Source organism: Notolabrus celidotus, chromosome 5, assembly GCF_009762535.1.
Source record: "Notolabrus celidotus isolate fNotCel1 chromosome 5, fNotCel1.pri, whole genome shotgun sequence".
Taxonomy (NCBI): Eukaryota; Metazoa; Chordata; class Actinopteri; order Labriformes; family Labridae; genus Notolabrus; species Notolabrus celidotus.
Genome location: NC_048276.1, coordinates 20,581,929 through 20,603,322, shown reverse-complemented (window position 1 = coordinate 20,603,322; position 21,394 = coordinate 20,581,929). Strand labels below are relative to the sequence as shown.

The 21,394-nt window shown below is 40.4% G+C and overlaps 1 protein-coding gene across 2 annotated transcripts in view; it reads right to left on the bottom strand.

The window, feature by feature from the left end:
* Positions 1 to 4,836: 4,836 nt before the first annotated feature.
* The window catches only part of spns2 (spinster homolog 2 (Drosophila)), a 90,909-nt gene continuing 74,351 nt past the window's right edge, over positions 4,837 to 21,394 (bottom strand). Inside the window, exons 11-13 of one of the 2 annotated variants that reach the window (XM_034682932.1) lie at positions 20,575 to 20,738; positions 17,355 to 17,401; positions 4,837 to 9,022 (exon numbers count right to left, since the gene is read on the bottom strand). In XM_034682932.1, the coding sequence (XP_034538823.1) occupies positions 17,359 to 17,401; positions 20,575 to 20,738 (207 nt within the window). In that variant the 3' untranslated portion in view covers positions 4,837 to 9,022; positions 17,355 to 17,358. The remainder of the gene's footprint in view (positions 9,023 to 17,354; positions 17,402 to 20,574; positions 20,739 to 21,394) is intronic. The other variant, XM_034682931.1, reaches the window with a different exon arrangement.

Genomic DNA, 21,394 nt, shown 5'->3' with positions numbered 1-21,394 from the left:
CAAATTTTCCATCTTGCAAAGCTGCCATTACAACGTGAGGGTTCAAGTTATTTGAAATTGCACAAACTAAATCCTTAGCCCCCACCATAGGTGTTTCTAGCCCATTTTTGGGGGTGCTGAAGCAACCCTAAATTGAATCCCAGCACCCCTAAAATTTGAGAGATTTTATTTTATTTTTTTCTGTATGTCCTTTTTAACAAGCTAGAAAAGTTTCAAAACCATACAGCACTTGGTTGAAACGTAATATTTTTACAAACAAAAATACAGCAACCCCCCCCCCCCCCCCCCCCCCCCCCCCCCCCCCCCCTCAAAAATGGTTTGATCCACCCCATCTCTCCCACCTTCCCACAGGTTGGGCTCTGAGCGCTCTATCTGCACAGAGCACACTTTCCCAAAAAGTGTTCTACTTTTCTTTCACAAATGTGGGAATGAAATTGCATTGAAATGTACAAAACAGTGAACTGTATCTTGCCCGGCCGGGCAGCTCTCTGTGGGCTCAGCACCCGTAAACATCCAATCCTAGAATCGCCCCTGACCCCCACAACCTGTCAGATGAAGAGGTTTAAAAACTACTTAATGTCATCAAATCAGAATTTTATTTTGGAAAATAACAATACTAAATGGCGAAAAAAAACCATTTAAATAAAAAAAATTGTAATCAAAAGTGGGCAACAACAACAACAATTTTATGGGCTTTAAAGTATGTGTTTACTGAGCAGTCTGCATACTTTTGGTGTGTGTCATATCCACAGTGTCAGCAAGATTCACCTCTTTATCCTCTCTTAAGTTAACATAAAAGGAATATGCATTGTACTTATGTATCCTAAATATATAGAAATATATGATTTCATTTTAACTTGGTTAGAATATAAACCCATCCAAAATGCTCCACACTGTAACTGCATCTACCATCTACATTCTCCTGGTTTCCCACACATGGTGGTGTGGTGTTGTCTCGTTGCTGGCAGTGTTTGTGACGTAAATGTTGTTTTCTTCTTCTCGTCTTCTCGTAATGACAGTTGTCGAAAACTTGAGCACATCCCCGCCTAAAGTGAACCTCTAATAACCCAAAGAGCTATTTTTGCCTTTTCCCCTCAATTGCACTTACACTTATAGTTGAGTGTTGTTTTCTGTTATCAGTTTCTCCTGTTAACCCTTCTTGTTCAATCCTGTGTCAGGAAGAAAATGTGCCTCGTGGGCCTGTGGAGGACTTAGCTCGTCAGTTTGAATCTTCTTCTTCTTGGTACAGTGTACACTAATTTTCTTGGCATATTTCATACATTTTTCATCCGTGTTTCTCTTTCAGTAGAGTATAGAATTACGCTGTGAACTAAAATGAATGCTTGTTGAAGATGAATTTAGAAATAAGTGAAAGAGTTCAGCCAGCAGGATCGAGATCCAGGATCTAACATTCACATCCAAAGAGTCAGTAGCCGTAAGAAGTGTGTAGCCAGGTGTGATCGGAGACTCCTGTAATGTTTCCACCAGACTTCTCTTCATGAAGGTGACTGTCTTCCTGTAGTGTGAAGCAGGTTGGAAAAAGTCTGCTGGTGTCTGCAGAGAGAGGTGAGAGATTCACAGCGGAGGTGTGATTCTGCACACCGCAGATTCTCCTTCTTTTCATGTGCTCCTCTGCAGCCTTTTTTCTGTTTGAGATGAATTATCACGTCTCCTTTTTCTTACCCCTGAGCCGCTCACTCTGCATTAATCATCAGGTCAGTGATACACCAGCATCTCTGCCTTGAGTGAAGTGAAACTCTGACATTATTACAGAGAGCACAGCGGGGATTGCATCATATGAAATTTGTTATTCCAGCTCAGAAGAAGAGTATATTATAAAACAAAGACTATAAGCGTGTTCAAAAATTCACTGAGCAGTCGTGTGAATCATGTTTCCCGACACTGTTATTTTAAAGACTAATTAAACATGATTGTGGGTGTTACCACAACATAAATCTATTGTCTTAAATTCATAATGAGATGCTGCACGACAAGCAAGTTATGTTGTGATGTAAGAAATAAACCATGTTGTCTTTAATTCAATTAAAGACTTAGCATGTTTTCAACTTGTTCACACCCTTTACTGATTAATGGATACTCAGATACATCTGTCTATTTAAACATGGGTTACTGTTGAAAATACAGTTTTATTTGATTTATGATTTTATGACTGCTAGAATGCTTCAGACACAAGAATAAGAAGAATATTTCTTAATTACAAGTGTAGCACGATAAATCAAAAATGTTTTTTACTTGAACTGAAAGCTGACTTACTTCCTCCTGAACTGAGTAAACATTATAACATCAGGCCACAGTGATTCTAAATGCATGGTTACATTTAAAAATGCATGACATAGACAATGCTGCTTTATAAAAACCCTGAGTTGATTTGACATTTTGAAGCTTCACTTCCACCTGCAGCTATTTTTCACCCTGATTTACCCTCCATGTCGCACAGAGTTTGTCCTCTGTGAGTTTAAGTGCAAATGGAAATTCCAGCGCTGGCTAGAATGGCTACCCTTTTCCTGCCGACGCCCGACTGTTTCCTGCACGCTGCATGACTAGGTGTGTTGACTCTGAGACAGGAGCGTCTGACTTTTGGGGTTCGTGTTGGGCTGACTGTGGGAAAGGGTGTTGGTTTCTGTGGGTCAAACACTAATTCTCCACTTTGAGCCTCTTCTAGCTACTCTATAATCTTCTCTCCTCAAAGTACCAGGAAAATGAAGCTCTGCTTAATTAAAGGCTTCACGTCCAACATCTTCAGTCTTCTTTTGTCACAGACACACTCTGTACTTACTCTTTGTGTTGGTGCAGCTCTGTCATAGACAAGTCCATTAGTGCTATTAGCCTCTGTTCTGTAACTGCCCTTTCTAATGAGCGTGTGCACACATAGGGCCTTCAGCTGTGGACTTCCTCTCTTCCTGTGAAGGTAAATATTATGTATTTTTTTTTCTGATGAAGCCCTATGTCTGTCTGTGATGTGTCAGTGCGTCTGTACATTGCTCTGGAGACTGGAGATTACTCTACAAACTGAGTCTCACAGAGGCCCGCCTCACTGCACCTGAACAATACAGTGGTTCATTCACAGACTGACTCTGGCCTTCTCCTGTTGCGATAAAAATCAAGTCTTTGTGAGACTCTGCAAAGAGGAGACGAGGAGGAAGAATGGTATCCTGTTATCCAAAGTGGTGTGTTTTTAACTGAAAGCATGCATGTATCAATGTAATACATTTAACTTGAATCATCCTCTTAAATCTTCCCTGTAATGGAGCTAAAGAAATTGAATAGCTCAGTATTATAACAGCAGATAACTTTACACTCATGAGTAAAGTACAAAAATACCAGATTGTTGTGAAGCAACAAATCCTAAGAAGATACAGTTATTGACATTTTGTTACATGTACAGTCAAAGTAGTTTTATTTCAAATACACATTACAAAGTGAATATTTTTAGAATCAAACATGACAAATGTAAAGTCCACACATTTTGTTTCATGACTGGACAAAATAATTGTGCCAGGAAATGGTCTTTCTTTAACCTTCAGTCAACTAAGGTTTTTTTTGACTGTGCTGATGGGAACCTAATGTCCTCGCTGATGGCACATTATGTTGGTGCTATTGCATTAAACTTTGCATCACTGTGAATATGACATTGAACATGTAACAGAATCAGCTACACTTGAGAGGACGGGTCACGGTCACAGCTGAACAGGCTGAAAATCAGCAGATTGACGATCAGTGCATCTCTGGTTGAAAATCAAATGTTTGATGTGAATTTAGTCCACCTGATAAAATTCATATCTCAGAAAACTACTGAGAACAGCTCATTAGGCATCGGCTTGGCTTAGAGATTAAATCACACTGCCTATACACAGAGACTAAAGACCTCAAAGTGGGTTGCGTGGCTCCAACCTGTGGCCCTTTGCAGCACTCCCCCAGTGGTGGTTCTGGGGAGGGGCCAACAGGGGCCAGTGTAAAACCCCCCTCCACACCAAACAAATATTATACAATAAAAAATGCTTTGAGCGCTAAGGGACTCATGTTGAGTGTAAACAGCCAAACAGCTGCTGTCAGTCTGCATTTTGATATAGTACACAGTAGTATATATGTCTAGTATATAGGGATGCACTGATGTTTTGCCAGTTTGTGCTCAACAGGTCCTCGCCCTTCTCAGTCTCTTTTGTCAGGGTTGAATGTGTCCCTCTGATAACAAGCTTGGCCCCAGCCTGGCCCCTCCAGTAAAATTGGTCTAGAACCACCACTGCACTCCCCACTCTGTCTTTACTGATTCCCAACCTATCACTGTCCTATCACTCAATAAAGGCATACACCCCCCAACACACACACAAAATTAACTGTTACTGTAGATGAGCAAGATGGTGGCCTCTGTGGAAGTGGACCTGCTCCTTATGTAGATGTAAAAGGCTGATTCTAAGTCAAAGAAAACACATCAATGTGTATCATCAGGTAATTATACCCTAATTTAAACATACTGATAAATATACTAAATCTTTACTGAGTCTGTTTTGCTAAATGCCGCTAAAAACTACGGACTGCACCTTTAATTTTTTTGTGCTCTTGCTAGAAAAACTAGTTTAAATTCACATCTATCACGTCACAAATTTTAAAGTTACACCAGAATATTTCCAGATAGCTTGTATGCAGACATTAACATAAAACTGAACTAACTACATTTGAACCCTCGCTCTCTGTGTTTGGAAGTCTCCTTTGACAAAGAGGAAATTTGAAACTTGGTTTCAGGCACTCGTGGATGTTGATAAGTTTTGACGTGATGACAGTGAATCAGAACGAAGAGGAACAAACGACACAGTGATATGAAGTGATTAAATAAGTTTATTTGATTTACAGACATGTACATTTTCTATCACAGTTCAGTTCTAGTATAATATCCTTTGATTTCTCAAACACCTCTCTTTTGTATTTACTTGCTCTAAAAATAAAAATAAACCTCTATTTTCTGCTTAACATCAGAAAAAGGCTTCTTTATACATGATTCTTGTATGACAAGAGATAGCACATTTTCAATACATCACTTCAGTGATTATTAACACAGAATTACTCAACACACAGACTTATACTCCTAAAGGATTGGTGCTAAATCGTCTAAATTTTGGCAAAGTGAGACTCGATTCATGACCCATCTGACCAGAGCCAACGTCCCTTCTTCTGAAAGATGACAAAATGTCAGCACTTACTGTGAGCATGAAGTGACAGGCCTCTGCTTCAGAGGCTTTGAAGTTGATGATTCAAATAAATCCCTGAACAATACGTGTGCAAAATGGTTTTATCAGTTGTTCTTAAGAAATAATAATAAAATACATTTACTTACAAGAGCTACAAAAATGAATGCAAACATACTGCACCCTCAACATGACAGCAATCGGTTGTTTAAAACAATCATATTGCATCATTCCTTTTGTGTGTTTTATGTTTGAGAAGTCTACGGTGGCGGATGAGGGCAAATAAGCTGCAACGATCAAGATTTTGCATGGGGGGAAATGGGCTGCAAATTACAATAAGTGAAAAAAAAAAATTAAAGAAATGCAACAATGGAAACATGCTGCAAATTAGAAAATGTCCTAAAAATACCAAAACATGTGCATCATCAACAAACAAACAAACCCTAGAACCCAATCAATATCTCCCAAAGGGGGCACTGAATAGAAGTGAATTTTGTTTTTGTATTTTTTATTTTTTTTTACTTGGTTCTGCATTGGCTTCATTTCTGAATTTGTACCCAGCTTCCCTTAATGTATATCTTTGAGCAGTTGCAGTGTGTTTGCCCATCTAGGCCACCGTAGAAGTCCAATTTATAATCACAGTAAACAGGGTGAATCTTGATGATGTAAAAAGGTATTGTGTTGTTTTGCTGTGACACAAAAGGAGGAACATTTCTAAACCCAATGACAACAGCAAAGTGTAGTATGCTCAAACATTAAACTTCCCTTTATAGATTATTCTTCATTATGATAACAAACAAATAAATACATTGCATCCAAGCCATCATTTACAATATATTAAAGTTGCTGCGTGATATAGCTTTATATATCTCTATTGTAGTTATAAAAAAACTCATTTGGTGACATTAAAAAGTCGATAAAGGAAGGTAAGAAGCTTAGTTCATTAAGAAGGTGTAGGTGTGTAAACACGTCAGGTTGGACAGAGTCACATTCAGAGAGCTCCACGCACTGAGAGAGAAGCTAAAGCTAATGATCTGTATCAAGGACACAGCCCACACAGCACCCCACACACAGCCGGTGAGTCATGCTCACACATCAATGCTACGAGAACTACCTCAACGTCTCCCTTTATTCCCTCTGCTGAGGTCAGACCACCACCACCCTCCTCCTCCTCCTCCTCCTCCTCCTGCTGTTTTCTCTGAGGTCTGCAAAGTGCTTTCTTTCCCTTTAATGCACAAGTTTTAAAACCTTTGACTCCATTAGAGGCTTCAAGGTTTCTCTAAAACTGTATCAAGACTAAAAAAACTCCCTTCAAGGTAGCTTAAAATTAAAGTTTTTTGTACAAGCAACTAGGAAGTTTAGACTTTTCTCTTTTGGAGTGTTTTATATTTTTCTTATGAATGTAATTGCAACTACTAGAATGTAATTAATGCATCAAATGTGTCTATGATGCTCTGATGTGTCTTCTGCACATTTTGCATGTTCATTCTTATGTTAGGGGGACTCTGGTATCCTGTAGGGAGATCTGAGACCCTGCTGATCTGGTTTCAAAGGGGGATTCCTCTCTTATCCGTTATCAACTATAATGAGGCCCCTCCATCAGTCTAACCTGAGGCTGAGGAATTTCCTGTTCCTGTCTGGGATTTTGATTTCTCTCCAAAATAAACCGATAATTGTGACTCAAAGCTTTCTTTCAAATGTGGAATGGGATATCTACAACTGTGAGGGGAACAGGTCTCTTTTCACAATGGCTGTTATTGTAACCGGTGGGGACTGGAGTGGAGTCCATCATTAAAGGCGACTCTGTCTCTGTGTGGGTGATGTGTCCAGAAATTTAAAACCAACCATCAGGGAGCTCCCCTCTTTAAAGGGAAACATTGCTCACTGATAAGGCAGTGTGTACAAAAAAGGTTGGTTTCCTTTTAAAAATGTTTCTATTGCTTCTACACAAAATCAAAAGTCAAAGAGTAGCATTAACTCTTGGGAAAAGCATATACAATATAAATAATAAAATATATATTCCAGTGTCTGCTTCAAGGTCGCCAAGATTGCATCATAATCCTTCTGAAACAATCATAGGCAGAAACCTCCAGTTTCAAATCAAACATCACAACAAAAAAAAAAAGATTAAAAAATTCACAAGAAACCTTGTGATGAAAACTAGTGTGCAGAAATCTCTCTACTCTGTCATGCTCTCTGGTGCTGTCTGCGCTGATTTAAGTGCTAAAAGCTAAAAGTAAAACACACATGAGGGGTCAAAAGAAACAGCAGATGATGTGAAAGCTCGAATTCTTAAGGCTGATTCACTGACCGCTGGACAGTAACACTATTTGGCTCTTGGTTGACAGCTGTGTTTACATGCACAAGGGGATAGGGATCAGATTTGTTAGGCGTAAACTGCGGCTGTTTCCGAAACGGCCTGCTACATACTACTTACTAATGTAGTAGGCAGTAGGTATTGCCTACTACATACTGCGTTTGAATTTAGTATGTAGTATGACTGTTCTGTCCGATCTGTCATGCAGCATGCTGAGCCAGACTTCGCTGGATTTCCGGTTTTGGAAAGCGGAAGTAAACAACGGTGAAGCCGATAAATAAAATGCTTATTTAGCATCCATTTATGATTTAAAAAGTTAGGAAGTGGTTTATATGTAATTTGATAACTTTCACAGCACCCAAAAACGGATTTCCTCCCGTCAAAAAATGAGGAAAAAGAAAAAGCAGAACGAGCGCTGTGCATTATGGGAAACAGTACGCGAGGCAGACTGGTCCAATGCATACTGAGATATTTTCCCGAATCAGTAGACATCCGGGGAGTTTTGGCATACTGCAGATTTTGCTCTTGTTCACATACTACTTACTACATACTGAATTTTGGACATATCAGTACGTACTGCTAGTATAGTAGGCGATTTCGGAAACAGCCCGCATCTATCATGTAAAGAGGTTTGGAATTCACGTTGTAAATACTTCCCATCAGGATATGCAGGAGAATCTGATACTGAAATCTCTGCAGTATGCTCTTTAGAGTAAGGCCAGAATTTATGGGAATTTAACAGCTTATTTTGTTCATTTTGAGGATAAATTTGTGCAAGTAAAACAAAAAGTGGAGCTTCATGAATACAGTTTAAAAATGACACTTCTTCTGTCCTGCTGCTAATATAAGCAGCTTAATCAAACGGAATTCATAACAAGAAGCTGGATTATAATGTGCATGTAAACACAGTCTGAGATGGAAGTCATGAGGGTTGTATGAGGTCAGTGCAAAGTCTGAAGGAATGTAATGACGCCATGGCACTTGGTGCGGATCGACAGCCGATGTTACAGACAGACAGACGGACACAGAGGACACAGAGGAGACAGACAGACAGACAGACAGACAGGGCAGGTTCATGGTCAGCATTCAGTAGTATGGCATCAGGGAGTCACGGGGGCTGGGGGGGGCCGGTACCACCTCCTCCCAGGAAGGTTCAGTGGATCCTGTCAGATGGAGACAGAGGTGAAGAGGACACCAGCAGTTGTTCAGCACACCGCTGTGCGACTTCAAGACACAGCCTGTGATTCGGAGGCGTTTCAAGGAGGGGCAAGACGCTCCCTCATTCCAGTTCTGAGCGGCCTCCATGAGCTTAAAGGAAGAGCAGCAGGAGCCAGAAGGAGGAGGAGAAGTGGGAGGAGGAGGATGATCATGGAGGTGGCAGCGGTGATGTGAACTTGGGCGTGGCTATAAAGACGTGGATCAGCTGCCCTCGGTTTATATCTCCATCTTGTCATCCTTATTGAGTTTGGTTGCTCCTTCACACGGCTCCTAAATGGTCTGTTACCTAAATAAGAGAAAGGAGGAGAGAGAAAGAGAGAGAGAGGGAGAGAGGGAGGGGAGGAAACAGTTTGAGTGCAGCCACACCACAGGACATTCTCATGTAATTAATGTTGAGGTTGAAAGCTCCTGGGCCATCTGTTAGGACCTTCCTGATAACACCATGACCAGCCTGTGACCTAAATATTTCCTGCATACCGACACATAAACAGTTTGTTTAATGCAGACCCCCCCGATCTAAGAAACAGCAAGCTGTAAGCTTCAGTACCACACAGCTGCTGTCAGATTTAAAACGGGGCTTTATCTTAAAAGCCAGAGTGTACATATCAAATATTTAACTAAACATATACATAAAGATCCATGAGGCAAAGGATTTTCCTATTGAAACCATGTTTCTGAGGCATTCAGTAAGCTTTCTCAAAAATACAGATTACCAAAATATTACGTCACTGATAGGGCCTGGGCTTACGACAAGCATGTATTTGTACTGGCAGTGCCAAAAACCTAAATTTCAGAGCATTTCTCACTGGCGTTTCACTGTTGCTAGGTTATGAAAATTGTATGAAAATTGAACGGATCTCAGCCATTGCTGTTGATGAGGCGGATGTCAGGAGACCCTCCTCTTCTTGACTTTGATTGGTCAGTGATGGATAAGTAATATTGATTTATAAACTTTTTTCTATTGAGAGCACAGCAACACAAAACAGCTGATGCTGAGGGAAAGTTTGTTTTTAGGAAGCTGAGCGGTAAGAAAGAAAAGAAAATGCAGTCGATGGACACAGGCCCTTACACTCGTCAGTTACTGATCGCTTAATATTCTCATGTGTTTATTTGTATTTTCATTTGAATTATGTTAGTGTTGAGACTGTCCAGTTTGTTCGAGGACATTGAATCAAATTATCCTTTGGCCTATAAACTCAGTGATGGACATTTTGTGTAGATGTTTTGTTTATTAAGTATTTCATATAATCATATTCTGTTATCTCTTTTTATTGTTGTATTTGTTATTTTACACTACGGTGGTACTATCACCATCAAATTGGTACTGTATATTGTCCGTAAGAAGTGGACTTAGCCTCTAGTTTTAGAAATGCATTCATCCAATGGCCACTGGGGAGACTGCATGGGTTGCAATCAAAAGATGTTTAGACGTTTAAACACACAACTTTTCAAATTACAAACGGTTGTCATCAAAATGAACCTAGAGGTACGTACATGCACTATTATATGGAAAGGCTGCTCTCAGGTTTACATTATTAAATGTTTGGTTGTTAGATTATTGTTAGCAATGAAAAATAATTTCAGGTTTAATAAGTTGATTTTTTTGTGTATGAGATACAATCACCAACATATATATTATGCTTATGTTACTTTACACATCAGGTGATGTATATAAGTGAAAGTTTCTCACTGAATTACTTGATAAGTTAAACATATTGTGAAATGGATACCCTCAAAAGGAGCAAGATTCTCAATAAATAATTCATGAAATAGATCAATTAGATGAATCATTTTACAAGCTCATGACTTTTTCTGACTTCTTTAATCTCTTCCAGCTGTAAAACACTAATAAACAAAGTTCATATGTGGAAAACTGCAGCACCAAAGGGGAGAACTACACTCTAGCTTGAGACTATTAAGCCTTCATGGTTCCAGGCTTCAGATCCCTTGTGATTGGTTTGGAGCGAGAGCGATGCGTCCTGTTGTTTGTTGTGGTCTGTCATCAGGCTGCCCTGAATGCTCCAGTACACGAGATACTACTGCAGCTACAGCGGGATTAGTGCAGGGGGCTCGAGCTCAGAGCGAGTGTGCCTCACACTCCAAACCACATTTATCCATGCACACACTCCTGCATCATCACACCTGCAGACACACAGGTGTGTTTGAGAGAACAATAAAAAGCCAAATCATCCAAACAGGGATAATAGCTTTACAGGAGGATTAGAGGATTCTGCAAAAATATGTTTTGTTCTGTAGCTGCAGATCCGATCCTCCCTAGGATGAAACATATTCCTCAATTATTGGTGTCAGTTGTTTCTGGTAACTCTGACTTGTCGGTGAGCCAAACATGAATTTAAACCGCCTTAACACCAGCCAGACATTGACAATTAGGAGATGGGAAGGCTTTGATTTCTGTGAGAATGCTTTCCTCCTCACAGTTTCACTGTCACTGTGCTGAGACTGCTGGCTTCTTAAACAAAGAGGAGCTCTGAGAGGTCTGGAAAAGACAATAAAGTCTAAACAAACCAACTTGTAGTGGGTTTTTTTTTCCTGGGAGGAGTTCAATCATGACTGAATTTGGCTGGCAGGAGGTCCCTATAGATCTGACAGGGTTCCAGTTTGGCCGAAAGTGTAAAGATATAAAAGTAACAAACCCAACATATCCTATTGCAGGCCCCTTTTGAAGCCTGAAGTTCTGCATCATGACTGAACCTTCTTGGTTTTAAAACCAAGTGTCCATATTTGGATGACATGAGGTACAGTATATCTTGGCTGACAAGTGGCCAAGTTAGCAACTTGTCTAATTCAGTTATCTGTACATATCATACATAGCCATGGATTTAAGAGTTGAGGCCATTAGCAGTGGTTTTACTGAGTTACCAACAGCTAAGTAGCATTGGTTTCTCTACTAGTTTCATACACTGATTCTGTATAAATATGGATGGTGCGCTTCCATCTAATCCCATTATAAATAAGTAAAGCCAAAATACTACTTCGATCAGTACTGACAGATCAGATCGGTTAGGTCAGTACAGTCCTCTGTAGAACAAGAGACAGGGGAAGCTCTAAAAGATTTGGCTTAATTTTAGCAGAACTGTTGTGCTGTCCATGTTTTAATCAGCAACCTCCGGTATCAAACTATGAAGCCCATGCGGAAGTGTTATAAACTGCAATTCATCGAGAATCCGCTTGAGGCTGGCTGCAGAAACACCGGAAACCACATAGACCCCAATACAAAAAAGACGATCTTTGCAGCATTAATAAACATGTTTACAGCCTGGTTCAAAAAACGTCTTGGCCCTACGAAGCTAATCTCTCTATCGGCACACACTGTACGGGGGGAGAGTTTTTTTCTAACGCAGCGGTTCAGAAGATATTAAGATTATGAGTTTTTGCCCAAATAAGGACATGACTGACTTGACCCCCAGTCGGGAACACATAGCTGTTGGTTAAGAGGCTCAAACTCCGCCCCTTTACGTCACACTCTGCCTGGTTGAGTTCCGCATTTCCAAAATGGCTGCCGCAGTCGATTGGCTTCAAAACAGCGCTCAGGAACAGATGGGTGAAGACACGGATACTACGTCCATATTTTATACAGTCTATGGTTTTTATACAGTCCGTGGTTTCATACCATCCAAAATCTGTTTGCAACCACCATAGTCGCCCCCTGCTGGTCATTTCGAGAAACAGGTTCAAGAGGCTTTTGGATTCTCAGCGATCATTATTGTGTGAAGCCAAGCTTGAAGATGGAAGCTCATAAGCTGTACTAACATTTCACTGCTGTCTTAGGGGTTAAAAAATCCTATATGTGGAAAATCTAATATATCTTTTCCCCCCACCAGGTCTCATTAGATTACAGTAGCTATGGTACAACAGCTGGTTGTTACAAACAATACAGTTAGCTTTCAATTTACACCTTTTCTTTCCTGCATTGTTGTTTTACTAGTTTCTATGAACCAGATGCTGCATCCACTTCTTGTATACTGTCTGCAGTGATTGGTCCCACAAGACCAAAGTTCATTGCTGCTTTTGTTCCTCCTCTTCAAATCTGTATATAATTGTAGAAATGTTAAGCAAGTTGATGGTTTCTATGAATGCATTACAAGCTTAAGGTTTAAAATAGAGCCTAACCCTGTGAGTGTATGTGCATGCATGTGTGTGTGTAGTCTGTGGTCACTCTGCTCCCATTCTGCACTGCTTACCAGAGACTCAGAGCTTTTGCTGAAGGAGGAGAACATGAAGAGTAGGAAAGTATGCGCCTGCAGCTGTATAAACACTTTGTCACAGTTACATTTCGGACAGCCGTGACTGACTCTGAGTTTTCTTTTTTAATTTCCTGGGAAAAACAGGATTGTGATTACAGAATAAATGAGTGTGAAGCTAGGCTGTCAGATCTCACGCTGATCTTTTGACAGCAGCCAGCTCGGGATGTCCTCCAGTTATCATGTGGTGCGGGGTGAGTCTGGTCAGCGTCGGTCGCTTCCTCCTGCTGAGGAAGTTAATTGGATCTCAGTGTATCTGATCTCAGTCTGGGATTGCATCACTGGAGATTAATAGCTTGCGATGTATAACAGCTGAGGCGATTACTGCTTCTCTTTATCCTTTTATTCGGCGGTCGTGTGTCTTTTCTCCTTTGCTTTTCAATTCCTCTCCTACACTTCCAATCCTCATCAGACTCATGCACTCCTTTCAACAATCTAAATCTTCCTCTTATTCTGCCACATGGTGTATCGTCTTCCTACTCCTTAAATTCAGCTAGTTGCCCCTCTGGGACTTGTGGTTGAACTGTGAACTGTATTGATCTGAGAGTTAGACCCAGGGGAGGAAATATTGCCTGTCACTGATTGAATTATCCCCCAAAACAAATGTTGGAAATCAATCACCACAGAGCGGCTCCATGTTTCACTTCAGTCGTATTCAACTCTGACCTCATGTGGCTGTAATCACTGTTCTCTATAATTAGCCCTGTTTGACAGCAGGACAAAAAGCTTTAGCTGCTGAGTGTGACAGAGAGCTGATGAAACCCTCAGGCTGAGCTCACAAACTGCTCCTGAAACCTGATCTGAGAGGCAGCCACGCAGGAGCCTTTCATGTCACCTGTCGTTAGCTGTGCATGCTAATGTCTCCCCCGCTACTTGTAATGACTGTGCAGCACTTACAGTAAAAGGCCAAACTGGTGGTTTTGCATATTATAGCCCATTAGCTACAAATTATGCGTCATTTATATTTCTGCAGAATGTTCTCCAAAGAATATGACAACTTTTAAGATTGATTTCCTGCCGTCACGACAGACACTGGCTCCCATTCATCAGCACACAATGCAAATGAAGTTACAGAGCTTTTGGAGTTGCTCATGATGGGTGATACATCATACTATTGCAGCTTTCTATGTTATGGGGTGATGTAGACTAGCTACATGCATTACTTGTTTGTAGGAATGACTGTCTACACTTTTAGAGCTGTTTTGACAAATTTTACCATACAGCTATTCAAAAAACAACAATTTTAACTACATCAGTTTCACATCATCCATGTCAGCCTTTTATCTTAAGCCTCTTTCACATATGCACCCCAGAATTTTACCATTTTCAGGAGCTATGCCGCCAAAATTTTCCAAAGATGCTTTTTTACACATATCCCTCACAGCACGAAACCTTCCCTTGCATGACATCAAAGGCACACAGCAAAATTCACTGTGTAATGTCCACAACACATACAGACCTACACTATGATGATTGCTTTTGTATTTGTAAACAGACAGATGTGCACACATCTTCACTACTCTCATCCTAAAAATGATTTTCCCTCTCCATCCTTGGGTGTTTTTATTCATCCCGTTACATGTTATTCATCCCGTTACATGTTACTCACCCCTGATTGCTCGCTGTGAATATTCTGGAATTTTTCCTGCTGTGTTCTCACATCACATATTAAATTAATCAGGGGGCTGGCATAAAAAAGTCTGGGTTAAGTCGAGGTAAACATTTTGGCTGGTTGCTTTCACACATGTCGCCCAACCTAAAAATGTTTGTTAGTTTTTAAGCGTTTTAAGAATACAACTTGAGACAGAATTGCCTGAAATGTATTACCTTGATTATCAACTACATTATTATTACACATAGAGCAGTTATTATGGCTCATATTTGTTAGTATTCCTTGTCCTTCATGGGGATGGAAGTAAAACTTAAATCCTTCCTCCATAATTCATCTTATTCTTAACCCTTCGTTTTACTGTTTCTTCCAGCTTAGATAAATATTTTATATTTCAGATTCTTTTGTATTCCTTTGTAATGCTGAACAACACAGCACAATAAAGCTTGACCTTAAACAATGCTTTTCATCCACCGATGCTCAAATGTCAAATGTGAGTGTCCTTGAATGCACCGAGGAGGAACATTTTTATAACAGTCATATGTTTTAATAGACAGATAGTCAATGTTTATGATAGATATTCCAGTGTGTTCAAAAGAACATCCTTTATGTTAAAGTGAACTACTCAGATAAGATACAAAAATACTGATAAACACAGTAGTGTGCAATTCAACACTTTTCCAATAATGTAAAAATGATTCAAAGTGGATTTCCAAATCCAACAGCTTCTCCCTCACCATTGATAACTCCTCTGTCTCACCCTCCCCCCAGGTTAAGAGTCTGGGTGTCATCCTTGACAGCACATTATCCTTTCAATCGCACATCAATAACATCACCTGGACTGCCTACTTCCATCTTCGTAACATCAATCGTCTCCGCCCCTCCCTCACCCCTCACACAGCCGCCATCCTTGTCCACAGCCTTATCACTTCCCGTCTGGACTACTGCAACTCTCTCCTCTTCGGCCTCCCTCACAAATCCCTCCATAAACTCCAACTGGTCCAGAATTCAGCTGCCCGGATCATTACCCGAACCCCCTCCATCCACCACATCACTCCTGTCCTCCAACAGCTCCACTGGCTCCCTGTTCAGTTCCGCATTCAGTTCAAAGTCCTTCTGTTGACATTCAAGACCATCCACAACCTCGCCCCCCCATATCTGTCCGACCTCCTCCATGTTCCCACTCCCTCCCGCTCCCTCAGATCCTCTTCCTCCATACACCTGTCTGTCCCCTCCGCCCGTCTCACCACTTTGGGGAGCCGAGCATTCAGCCGCTCTGCTCCCCGTCTCTGGAACTCATTGCCACCTCAACTCAGAAACACAGATTCTTTCCTCCATTTCAAATCACAACTCAAAACACATCTGTTCCAAACCACCTACTCCGTCTGACTCCAATTGCACTGTCACTTTGTTATTGTTTCTATTTTTTCTTACCACTTTGTTAGTTTATATTGATTTCATTTTGACTTTGATTTTGTTTCCTTTAATGTAAATTTGTGTATGTATATATATATATATATATATATATGTGCGGTGTCCTTGAGTGCAGAGAAAGGCGCCTTTAAATAAAATGTATTATTATTATTATTATTATTATTATTATTTTGTAGGAATCTTGGAGTGTCCAGTCTTCCGCCTGCAGAAATTTGCACTTCCATGCAACCTTTCCACAAAATCAGATGTTGCCTTCAAATCCTACACATAGATGCAACTGGCAGAACATCCTGCTTCCTTGGCTGAACTCTAAACACCCTGTTAGAAATCCAGCACACCTAAATTTCCAAGTATTCACAAGTCGGTGCAATTTTATCATGAAAAACCCTCTTCAACAAGCTTATGATCACAAATTTGCTTCCATATTTAATTCTTCGAAAGCTTAGCAAAACACCTTTTTTTTAGAATACAACCACAAACTTAAATAACAAGAATGTATTGGTCCTATAATGATTAGTTTGAGATGCATTTCACACTAAAACAAGCTTCATTGGAAGGTGGTGATATTAAAACCTGCAGTATTTAAATGGATGTCTAATTTCTTTCTCTGTGTACATACAGTATTTCCACAAAGAGGACAAAAAATCCTTAAAAGGTTAGAAGGAAATAATTAGGAGGGGGTACAACCTTGAACTTCTGGATTTGCATGATAACCTTTACAGATAAGTCACAACACATTCCTGGTTCCTCTAATCAGTGACCCAGAGTTTAATCTTGTTTTCCTTTACTGCCAACTTCAGAAGTTCCCCATTGTCCAACAATGCGGAGTCGGATGGTTTGCTGCCAAATTATTGTGTCTATTCTTTCCTCAGTTAATAATTGAAGGGTTTTTTACACCGTGTGTGAGAGTCTGATAAAGGCAGGAAGGCAGCTCCGGCCTTGATAAGATGCCAGACAGTCGGTCAAATAACTCCAAGAACTTATTGACTCTCCCTCTGAGAACAATGTGTCGTGGAAACAGATCATAGATCAATCATTTGTGTATCATCTTGTGAATCAACTGCCGCATTTACAATGTCATAAAGCTTAGGATCCTTTCAGGTCAAAGTGTCCTTTAAGCCCAGAAAACATCTTGTTCTCATTTATGTGCCTCTTCAATGACATGATGTTCTCCAGGTGATGAGAAGACAGCGGACTAAATGTTAACGTGCCACGACTGTCTCTGTGATATCACCCACTAAGACTGTGTTAGAGCTGCTGATGTGAAAAGCAGTACAATGTAAAAAGGGTGTTTAAGAGAAAAGGTGATTTACCTGGTCATACCTTGACTGTGGAGGAGGGTCGTGACAGCTGGCTCAACCTGAGGACAGAGGAAGAGGTTCAGACATTAGTGAAGCTGAAAAAGTACAAGATGGATCTTTTCAAAGCACATCAACCCTTTGAAAAACAGACCTCCTGGGGGCAGTTTTTCCAATGCCAGAAATTCAGTTCATAAGACACTGTTAATGCCTTGCTTTTCATCAAAAAAATAGGCTTTGTCCCACAAACTGGTGCTACCAATGATCACGTATAAAATACACAGATAAATATTATATTTTGTTACTGTATTTTACTCAGAAGATGGCGCTTGAAGAAACTAGGAATGGCTTCAATGCACAAAGCATGCTGGATACATAGCGAAGTGGATCAGTCTAGCAGCACCACTTTTAGCACTTTTCTCCCTCATTAGGTCATAATCATGCATTTACAGAAAATTGTGGTATACTATTAAGTTACTCCTCAATTTAAGACAAGGGACTACCAGTAAGGTTGTATTAAGCAGATGTCAAAAAATGTCTGATATTTTTGTAAGTTCATTTATTACACAACTCAATACTTTCATAAACTCTGAGGTCTATTTCACCTTGAGCCTGTGTTGTATGGATTCTTGGGATATCAAGTTTTTGGAATTACTCCAAGCAATAAGCAGATAAAACAGTCAAGGCACTAGTTGGCCATTTCCATTGCTAAGCTGAAGTCAACTTAAATAACCTCAGTCTTTAATTGATTACTTAGTTTTAATTTCCATTTTAAATTCCTAGTTTTTGGCCAGATGTGTTTTTTTAAGTTGAATAACTTTCTGACTCATTTTTAATATTCTTCTACCTCTTCCAAGCACTTTTACAATGTTTTTTGAAAAGTGCTTTATAAATACAAGGTTATTATTAAACATTTATTATTCTCTTTTCCGCCACTTTTCACCAATTTCACTCATCACATGCCATCTGTCCTGCTTGATCTGTCAGTCATCACTCTTCGCTCCTCCAGGCTGCCCTGACCCACACCGAGTCTGAACTGTCAGGGCAGAGTGGCATAGCAGATGAGACAGATCTGCTCTCACACATCACTAAGTGTAAATATGGACCGGGTGAATGCACCGAGGAAAAGAAGGGAGAGGAGGAAGAGGAGGAGGAGGGGGCTTGCACTGAACCCTAGCTATAAATGGCATCCCTGCAGCCAAAAAAAGCTAACAACCTAGAAATAATACAGCACTCTTCAGGGCTGGAAATAGAACGGCGCGCTCCAGTGAGTAACTCGTTCGGCTCCGCTCCCTTCAGAAATAGCACTGAGTATCTGAGGACACACGCTCAGAGGAGGGAGAAAGCAGCCTGTAATGTTGAGGGGAATTTATAAATTGGAGGCTTTATAGCGTGAATGGAAACCATAAATATCCCAGTCATGAAAAAAACTAAGTTGTACAAAGTTGTGGATGTTGTCATCTTTCTTGGTCCCTGAGGAGCTGTTTGCAGCTTCTTACATAAGAGCGGCTGCTGTTGCTTAACTTTGAGGTTTTTCTTCTTTGGGATGTTTAGTACAAATCTGTACGACTCTGCGGAGGCCTTCAGTAAACTATGTGAGCTATGCAGCCTGATGTTTGCTGTATGGATATATCCATGGATGGTATCTCACAAACTGGTTTATGATTAACACACCTTTGGGTAAGAACAAAGGTGGTGGAGAACAAAGGCAAGATGAACTTTTCTGAAAAGAGAGAGTAGTACCAAAAGTTTGAAGACTGAATTATTATCAAATATAGTAGTATAATCTTAAATTAAGTAGCAGTAGTAGTTGTACTAGTAGTAGTAGCAGGAATAATAGTATTGGAATAGAATGGAATAGAGCAGATTTTATACTATGCATTCCATTCCATTCTATTCTATTCCCACTATCAACCCATGTCTAGGATTGTATTTGTTGAAAAGTACAAAGAGAAATAAGCTCCCTGTGTCTCTACTGCATATCTGCAAGTGTTTAACTCCATCTGGGGCTCTGTTAGTTTGGCCCTACAGCGTAGCAGAGTGAGAGTCATAAAAGAGGTTGTGGTTAGATATAGTTTGAGTGAACATGTGCCATCAGCCCACTCTGTGCAATAATGTGGTCAGATAGCTTTAACCACAAACTAGTATCTATTACTGGCACAATGGCAGAGTGTGACTTTTCTTTCAGTCATTGTTTCTGCGTTTGTTCCCCTGTTTTTATTTTCCTGGGTCAGACCCAACAGAAGCCGCAGTCCATAGCTCAGTAGGGTTTTTGAAGAGACCCCCTTTGAAACTGTGCATCAACATTACACAGAGGAGTTATTGAGTGCTTGTGTGGTAGCTTGACCCATGGATTATTAGATGCAGTAAATCTACTAAAACGGGAAGTTAAGAGTTCACACATTTCTTTTTCCAGATTTTCAGCAAAAAAAAAAAAAAGGCTTATCCTGTCTTAGTTGTATAAAATCTTGCACATGTGTTCTAATGAGAAGTTTTGGCGTGGGAACGACCTGCAACCAACTCCACAGAGTAAAGAAAAGACAACTGTAGACAGACATCAGACTGCCATCCTGTCTAAAAATGTCCCTCATCTTCAACAGGAAGGAAGTCATTTCTGAGGGCGCCGGCACCAAGGGAGTAAGCCATTATGATAAAAAGTAGGAAAAAATAGTCAAGAAAGAAACAAGAAGTCATGTCTCACCATCCGAGAGAGGATGAGTGTTTGTTTTAGCCTTTTATGGGCATGGCCAGCTACTGTGCCCCTATGGTTCATGTCTTTTGGTGTTTGAAAGAGGAAAATATGAATTCATGAATAAGAGGGTCGGTAGCTGGTAAAGTCTAAGTAAGCACACTTAAAGGAATTGATGGCTCGAACAGCCTGTGTCAGCTCTGGAGCATTTTTTTTTTCTGACTGGGACTTTCTTCAGGCTCAAGGTCCTTTCTGAGTCTTGCTGGTTGGCACCCTTATTGGCATGGCTTGTCCCTGACACATGTCTAACCCCAGTATCAGGGTTAAAGAGCATAACACTGTCCAGATGAGTCAAAAAAAACCTTTATGTCTTAGAATAAAACCAATATTTTGACCATTTTTCTGCTGCTTGCACTTAAGTGGTGTGTTTGGCTTTTTGGGAGTCAGTGGATGACATCTGCAGCTACTATTAAATATTTAAAGAGTGAATGACTAAATAACAGAAGAAAAATGACCAGTTATTCAAACAATGTCTGAGTCACTCACTGTTTCTCGGCCTTCTCCCTGTCATCCAGGAAAAACAGCGCGGTGGCCAGGAAGAACATGCCCCCCAGGACGATGATGAAGGGGCAGAGCATGAGGGCATAACCCAGACTGAGGAACCGCCACAGGGCCGATGTAGCATAGCTCTCCTGAAGGGCATCTGAGATCTGCACCCAGGTGAAACACCACAAACACACACACACACAGAAGAGAAGAGAGATTTTGTTATAGTTGATACTATCATTCTCATTTAGCCAAATGTTATGTCAGATACATGCAGGATTATTAATACAAATTAAACATTTATTTTTAAAGCCAATAAGTAGAGAAGAAGAACTTCTTATTCAAACTCATCATTGACTTGAAGTTTTGAAAATTATCCTTTCATGGTAAAACAAAGTACACACAATAACATGGTGAGTTCTGCCTCTTTCATCATAGCAACATATAAAAAGACACTACATGATGTAAGACGCCCTGTTTTAGTTTGAAGTGTGGCAACGTTTCACAGCTCGTGCAGCCATCCAAAGCTTGAGTAACACCAACGTTCAGTCTGTTTTGAACAAACAACAGCTGGAGAACAGTGGGTGTGAAGTGACCAATTTTTCCTCCCCGTGTCACTCATGAGGCAGCTCAAAAACACACATACATCACCGGACTGACAATCGTGACGTTGAGGAGGCTGCTGGTAGCTTTTAGCAGATTGTGTGGATGTATGCAAAAAGAGGAACAAGAGGGGGCTTCTCATCTATGTGAGAGAGTGTATAAGCAACCACAGGTCACTCTGGTAGAAGCACATTGATTATATGTTAGAGTCAGCAGA